The 8,358-nt window shown below is 33.2% G+C and overlaps 2 protein-coding genes and 1 pseudogene across 2 annotated transcripts; 1 reads left to right on the top strand and 2 right to left on the bottom strand.

Moving 5' to 3' along the window:
- Positions 1–254: 254 nt before the first annotated feature.
- On the bottom strand, positions 255–2,583 carry LOC130957867 (leucine-rich repeat extensin-like protein 7; annotated as a pseudogene).
- A 202-nt stretch (positions 2,584–2,785) lies between these two features.
- On the top strand, positions 2,786–4,291 carry LOC130957868 (MADS-box protein GGM13-like). Its single transcript, XM_057884708.1, has 7 exons — positions 2,786–2,973; positions 3,077–3,152; positions 3,234–3,398; positions 3,916–3,957; positions 4,051–4,092; positions 4,182–4,233; positions 4,275–4,291. Exons 1-7 carry the CDS (start codon positions 2,786–2,788, stop codon positions 4,289–4,291), a joined length of 582 nt encoding a protein of 193 aa, XP_057740691.1.
- Positions 4,292–5,977: 1,686 nt separating this feature from the next.
- LOC130956360 (uncharacterized) lies at positions 5,978–7,267 on the bottom strand. The gene has a single exon (XM_057883398.1). It carries the CDS (start codon positions 7,075–7,077, stop codon positions 6,067–6,069), a length of 1,011 nt encoding a protein of 336 aa, XP_057739381.1. The 5' UTR covers positions 7,078–7,267; the 3' UTR covers positions 5,978–6,066.
- Positions 7,268–8,358: the final 1,091 nt, after the last annotated feature.

Here is an 8,358-nt window from a genome sequence, read left to right on the forward strand (position 1 = left end):
AAGTGGTACCTGTGTATATTTCTAGTGATGAGTCATCACCAGAGTGCTGACGTGGACTCGATTTGTCACGCTGGAGGGCTCCCAAAGGTTGAGCTGGCGAGTTTCCAATTTTTACCCAGATTAGTCCCTCCTATTATATTTAACCCTAAATCCCCAAATTCTAAGACACTTCATCTCCTCTTCTTGTTCATCTCTTCTTCTTCTTCTTTCAAGCATGTCACGTGAAACATAAATTGTCTGGCTTGTATATACCATCAAGTATCAGGTGTTGTCTTTCTATAATAATCATGAAACATATTAGAAGTTTTGGAAGTCAACAAGTATTGAATGTCTTGCAGACAAGACAATGTGTCTAGCACATGACCCATGAAAATATTGTAGCTAACATCCAGAACTTGAATCTCAATGAATAGCCCTACTCCTTCAGGAATGCAACCAGTTAACTGGTTATTCAAGAACATAATCTCCTTCAATTTAGAACCCATGAATCCAAAACTTGCTGAGATGTTCCTATTCAATTTGTTGTTGGCTAAATTTATCACTGATGCAGGGAAATTTCCAAGATTCTGAGGAATTTTACCTTCAAATTGATTGTTGTTGAGAAACAGTGCATCAAGATTCTTGTAGAAGAGTTCTTGAGGGATTATCCCTGAGAAGTAACTGTTACTGTTAAGGTGAAAAAGGGATATGTCAGTGAGTAAAAATAGCTCTTTGACAAGGGTTCCTTGGAGATTTGATGGTTGAGATCTATGCTTGCAACTACAGGAAATGCTGATGCAAATGCACCCATTTCATCTTCAGTAAAATCACAAAAAATCCCTTTGTAAGAGCACACACTTGGACCAACCCATGTTCATAGAATTTTTTTTGGGTCATTAATGATTGCAGATTTTTATGCTTGTATCGTTGTGTAAGCTCCATCCAGATTTGATTCTGAAGAAGATCCAGAGGGTTGTGGGTTGTTAACCCCTCCCCCAACCCAAACCACTCCTCCTCCACCATCATTGCCAATACCAACACCAACACCAATACCTATAGTATCTGATATATGCTTGAAAGAAGAAGAAGAAGAAGAGATGAACAAGAGGAAGAGATGAATTGTATGAGAATTTGGAGATTCAGGGTTAAATATAATAGGAGGGACTAATCTGGGTACAAATTGGAAACTCGCCAGCTCAGCTAGCCGTTGAGAACCCTCCAGCGTGGTAAACCGAGTCCACGTCAGCACTGAAATGCTGACTCATCACCAGAAATATACCTAGGGACCACTTTGAGTACTCGAAGCTCTATCTGGAGGACTACAATGGAAAAATTGGGATTTTAGGAATTACTATGGGTATTTGCGTGAATCTCAGGAACGACTATGGATATTTACTCGCTATTAGCCTATTACTATTACAGTATTATTACTACCACACTAGCTACCAGAAGCCCCTAGCTCTTGTGTAATATTAAATTTAAGAATACAGTATGCACGATACACTAGCACAAAACACGAAAAACTGAAAGTGTTAGACGAACTTATTATATCCGTGCAAATAAATGTATAGTAGTTAAAATATGTCTGTATTTTGTTTTTGAGCGGACAGTAATTAATGTCCATGTTAATGAATGAATGTGACATATATAAGAATGAGGTTTTGGACCATTTCTATAAGTTTAAAACTTAATAAATTTTAATAATCGATTTCATGATTAAGAGTTTTTTAAAATTTTAAAAAAGATGTTATAAAAAGAATATTAACTCTTTATTATTTATTTTAATTTCTAATAACTTAATTTTACGAATTTAATTATTATATTATAACTATTATTTTATTATTAAAATAAATATTTAAATATTAATTATATATAAATCTAAAATTATGAACAACATATCTCATGAAGAAGAAAAAAAATATCTTATAAAAAGTTAATTTATGCATAAAAAAAATCACATAAAATATAAACTCATAACGTTATAATCTCATAATATATGTCCTATTTTAAATACATGCATTTAGATATGTTCTTTATTTTAATTTTTCTTGTGACTTGTAATAATAATTTGAGGATCAAAATTCTTAAAAATACACGTCCAAAATTAAAAATGAAAAATTTAAAATATTAAAAATTTAAAATAAAAAAATAGTAATGATATCGTATTTTCAATTACTTTTTATAAATAAAAAAGTATAGGTAAATAATAGTTTTTGTGAACAATGTGAACAATAGACTCAATAAAATAAAAATACATTATATTCTTAAATTATCTATCTAAATCTAATATTAAATAACCATTCGCACACCTAGTAAATTGAACCTCCGTTGTTCATACTTCATATTGTTAAAAAAAAAAAGTCATTATTTATGATGACAATTAAGAGTATATAACTGAAAAAAAGGAAAATACTTGTAGAAAGAAGAGGGGACCCCAGCCCGGGAGAGTGAGAAGTGAGAAGTGAGAAGTGATGATATGCGATGCATTTCCATTTGTGAATTATATGATATCATCTTCGCCCCTCGGACCTGCATGGCAACGGCATCAGGCCAGGCCATATGGGTTTCTGCTATTGCATAATCATGACTTGCAGGAAATGACATATCTACCCTTGAAGCATTTATTTTCCGTGTCACTAAATTGATATCCCACACACACACACTCTCGCAAGTTTCTTCCTGATTTCACGCATTGCTTCCTAAGTAGCTTAGCAAAGAAGGAAATCGTGGGAGAGCTGGTTAGGTAAGGTGTTGACTCGGATCTACTCTCTTCCTGTGCTTCTTTCTTTCAGCTGTGGAATAAAACATGGGAAGGGGAAAGATAGAGATAAAGAGGATAGAAAACACGACGACGAGGCAAGTGACGTTCTCAAAGAGAAGGAACGGACTCCTGAAGAAGACCAATGAGCTCTCTATCCTCTGTGACGCCCAGATCGGACTCATCGTCTTCTCCAACACTGGCAAGCTCTTTCACTACTCCTCTCACCCCTACAGGTATAACCTTTTTATATTCCTTAGGGCTTTCCTCAATTCTATCTACTTATTATCATATCATATTTGAATATATATATGAACGTGAAATTAATATTTTGGTCAGGATGGATCAAATAATTGAAAAGTATCAACGATCTACAGGGACTCGCATAACGCGCCATGGACATTCCCACCTTCAGGTACTTATTATGAGACTAAGGTGCTCAATTTTCTTTCTAATCATATAGTATAATGAATGATTTGCATGTTCGTTTTTGTAGGAAGATTTATTGACTGAGATGGCAATGCTGAGGCGTCAAAATCTGAGCCTTGAGATGGGGATTCAGCGCTACCTTGGAGAGGGCATAGCTTGTCTCCAATATGAAGAAGTGACTAAGCTTGAAGAAAAACTTCAAAGCTCTGTTGCAAGGGTTCGAAAGCGTCAGGTATATACCTTTTTTTTTCTTCGGTGATGATTAACCGTCAGGTATATATATATACACACATGTGCATTTCGAAGTTGTTTTTTTTTTTTCTTCTTCACATAGTTTTCAGAAATTTGATGACCTAAATGAGCAGATACACATACTAATGTCAAAGAAAATAAATAAATAAATTGATACGAGGTTTTTTGCAAAATGTTCACTGAAGATAATAAGGTATATATTGCGATATGCGTGCATACATTTCAGACAAAATTAAATGTTTCCATCACTGATCAAATACTGATTATAATTTATATAATTAAGTTAACTAATGTCAGAAATTAGTTTCCATTCACTATATATGTTCAGGATCCCCCTGTAACTACAAATCCAATGCATATATCATGTTAAAGGAAAGCATTATAAAATTGAGTTGCTAAACGCTACTTGTTAATTAATTATTATTATGTGAAAATTGAATTAAAGTACTTTTGCAACTGAATCTTTGACATTTATAATTTATTGCCATATGCATCAGAATGAGCTCCTGCAGCAGCAATTGGAGAACCTGCGAAGGAAGGTCAAATAATCAATTGATAATCTCTCCATCATCTCGTTCTTAATATATAATTATTATTATTATTGTAACTGGTGCTTCTTGTAATTTATATAGGAAAGAATCTTGGAAGATGAAAACTGTAATTTGTCCAATTGGGTATGTAAGTTAGCAAGCTATAAATTTGGTACTAGTTAATATAGTTATATATACACATTAATTATTATTACTGATAAATGGAATAACAGGAGCAGCAAACTGCTGTATTGGAGTTTGAAAGGGCTGCAGCAAGTAACGGTGGTGATAACAAAGCAGTGATGGATCATCATCATCATCATCAGTTGCCATTCTACGATGATGAGCAAGCTTCTGCTTCTGCTGGCACCATCCTTCAGCTTGGTGCACCACATGTACCACAGCAGCTTCATCCATATCCATATCCATATCTTCAGCTTGCACAGCCCAATGTTCATCATGACTCACTCACTGGACTACTCATGGGGCCATCAAAATGGTATCTATCTTATCCATCTTTATACATAATTAAGTTGTCGGTTATATGTATCAAGTTTATTTACTACTAATTATTATTATTATTATTATTATTCTGATGAATCATGATGACTTGCAGGGTGATAGAGAAGGACGGAGGAGTTCCCTTCGATGCATGAGATGATATATCATCATTATCGTCATCCACAAAGATTTGCCACTTTCATTGCTACTCCACTGCACCTTCAGAATTATAACCTTGCTTTTTTACATTAAATAATTTTCAGACTATACAACAAATTTATTTTCACTTTTCATCATATGTTTGATCAAAAATATATTTATATTATTATTATCTGCACATTATCTAGAAAGAAATGAGGAGAGTGAATTAGATACTGGTAATCAGTAATAGTGGATAAGAAACTTATTAGCTACTTATGAGCTATATGAAGTGTCTGCTCTTCAATAGTATTTCCTTATTATTATTGTTGTTGTTGACATATTCATGAATCATTTTGTTTGGCAAGCATGAAGATATTGACTTGTGGGCCTAAATAAATATTTTTTAAGATAAAAAATTATTAAAGAACATTTTAAAAATAATGTAACCGCTTGCCTTGGCTTACTTTTCAGTAATAATATTTAATTTGTATATAGGTTATTCATCTTAATTGATTTATGAAAAATAAAATCAAATACAAAAATGTTCAATACGTTCTTGGTACATATATATCAATTAATCATTACTAATTATATATATTAATATACTCTAATTAACCAAGGTTTCGATCTCCTTAGTGCAGTTGCTTTATGTGTTTGTCTTCCTTCTATGTATCTCCCTGCTACTGTTCATTTGCATGGAAAAGAAAGTGATGCACACTAGATAGATAACAGTCAAATTAGTGAAATGAATGTTGCTGACCCACTTTGTGCCTTATAGAATATAGACAGTACGATGTTTTCTGACATAGAGATTGCATTATTTACATTTGTCATGTGTGTCAACTTTTTATGTATTTATTTCGTCTAGACACCATGTGGTTGGGGCAGATTTCGTTTTCAACCAAGTGTGTATATCAATGTTTCGGTGCATAAAATTCTGATTTTATAAAAAATAATTTTATAATTTAACTTTTCATAATAATAAAACTTTATTTATTTTATAAAAATTTATAAAGAATATACGAAAAGTAATTTTTAATAAAACTAATTTCTGTTAAAAAATAAAGTTGAAACAAACACAATACTAAAAACTATTCGAGTCTCCAACACGATAACAATCACCTGGTAAATATTTTTCCTATAGTTATTTTCTTCTCTCAATTATGCGTGGCTTATTTTTGTGCAGGTTACTAGCTCAGCTGATCTAATTAACCTAATATGTTTTTTCTCTTCTTTTTCTATTTTTAAGGAAAAATAGTGAACTATATATAATTTAATTTTCATGCATGGCGATAACAAAAACAAAAAATAGAGGAATAGTCGCAAGCAGAAGATAACAAAAAAAGTTACTATTTTGAGCAACACCAAGTTAAACTTATAAGCCATGTTGTATATGGTTGTAAATCTTATTGAATTCTATACCGACTAAAACAATACACACAAAAAAAAAAGGAAAAGAAAACTATGATCCTTATATTATAACGGTTTAACTAGAGAATTTCGATTCACGATGAGATGTGTTGGGAATGGAAGCATTGAAGAAAATAAAAAGGAGGCCTGTTTGAGGAGATGAAGTAGAATGAGAAGCAATATGGCTCCAAAAGAAGCAGCAAGTGTCGCATGATGATGATGAGGTGATTTTGCTGCCAGATAAACACAATCCAGAAATATGAAAAACCAGCTTAGCCTTTCCATAAGCCCCTTAATCCTCTGCAACATGATTCTGTTGTTGCCGGCGGCGGCGATTCTGCATATAATCCTGAAACAGAGAACCCCAACAACCATGAAAGTGGTGAGTGACCAAGCCCTGTACCTAACCAGCTTCCCTCCCACCACCAGCTCCTCTTTCCTGCACACACAAGAATCGCACTCTCCTGACAATCTCGAATTCTTCATCGCGTCCAATCCCGTGTAATAAGGCACCACCACATAGTCCAGGTACAGGCTTGCATGCAGGATTCCTGATACTGTCGATGCTGCAAACAATGCATACCTCAAGTCCTTCTTCTTCTTGTTCTCATCTTCTTCTTCCTCTTCCTCCTCCTCCTGAGAGTCAAAGACCAATGCAGAGATGAGGACCAGGTGGAGAATTGCAGGGCCAGTGGATGATATTGGGAATAATGTGTTGATTTGAGGACCCTTTGCAAAGGTTAAGATCACTAGTGGGAGTGATATTGGTCCACATGGAAGCAGGTACCTTATTGTTCTTTGTGTTGATGAAGAAGAAGAATAACGAGACCTTGCAGTGGTAGCAACAATCACAAGTGTCACCAAATAAGAAGCTGTCGCGAAGAGGAGGACCAAGATATCAACATAAGGTGGGTAATTTGCAGGGTAAGTTGTCTCGCACACATAATGGTAAGGGCAATTCAGTAAATCTAAGGTTTCCTCGACTTGCCAGCTAATGCATTTGAAGAATGTGGCGGCGGCATGGGAATCTGCTTCTGTTAAGGTTAGGTCCCGTCCAGGTTGGATTGTTGGGAGCATATTATTCTCAATTCGCTTAGCTTGCTTTAATTTGATTTGTTTTGTTCTGCTGTGTTGCGTCTGTTAAATTAACTTTATCATTATCGTTATGGTTGGATATTGTTGTTGGTGGTATGAATTAGAACTAGACCAAGAAAGACCAACTAACCAAGTTTATTTCCCACTCCATAGTCCACATATAGAGAGGAAAAGTGTTGGTTTCAATGGGAAGCGTATTGCTGAGTGGAAGGAAGCAAGATTGATTTCAAAAGAGTGCAATAAGATTAAGGCAACGTGACTCCAAAGGGAAAGGGTTATGGTTTGGTGAGTGATGCCCATTCATTTCATTTTATTTGATGTGCTGTGCTGCCAAATAATATTGGTATACCAACACTCCCTCATTTCGACCCTTCCTATTTAATTCATTTTTACAAATCATTTATTATTCTTATTTCTTCATTAAATTATGGTACGCTGGGAGATCACAAACATGCTCATGCTCAAGTTTCGCAATGCATCTTTTCATTCCTATTAGGATATTTTATACTTGACCGTTCTATAAATGATTTTATAAACGCTCATCGAATTTAAAACTATATCCTAATTTTATTTCTATCAGATTTTGCTTGCATCCTTTTCTTTTCTTGAATCAATACTAATAAACTTTTTTCATTTTTTACACTTGAAAAAAATTAACTCCTAGTATTTTTTGGTCCTACAAAATTATAAGAGTTATGCTACGTGTACACCAAAATCAGCTCCGAAAGTTAGCCACCAATACAAAATACATATTGAAAATAAATTAAACCACATATATATTTATACACCAATACATTGATAGTTGATTTTATTGGCTGATTTTGGTGTACAGATAATATTTTTGAAATTGTAATTTTTTTATTAAAATTATGAGGATAATTAAAAAGTTAATTTTTTTTAATTAATATCAGTCAATTTTTTAAAAGTATTTTTTTATCTTAATTTTTAAATCTTAAATTTTAAGTTTTGAATTCTAATTCTTAAATATTAATTTAAATTCTAAATCTTTTAAAAATTAAAAAAATTAAAATAAAAAAATTAACTAATTAAAAATCGAATATTTTAATTATTCATAAAATTAATGCATTCATATCATATTCTTCAACAAAACGACCAATAATAAGCTCGCTCTGTTTGCAAAACAGAAAATGTTAGAATTAGAAACTTTATGTAGTAATTTTGTAGTTAGCTGTATTCATAAAGTAACTATTTCATGCATGTGTCCAAACCAATTATATCTTTCCTTGGACTCTAGCTAGCATA

Source organism: Arachis stenosperma, chromosome 10, assembly GCF_014773155.1.
Source record: "Arachis stenosperma cultivar V10309 chromosome 10, arast.V10309.gnm1.PFL2, whole genome shotgun sequence".
NCBI classification, from domain to species: domain Eukaryota; kingdom Viridiplantae; phylum Streptophyta; class Magnoliopsida; order Fabales; family Fabaceae; genus Arachis; species Arachis stenosperma.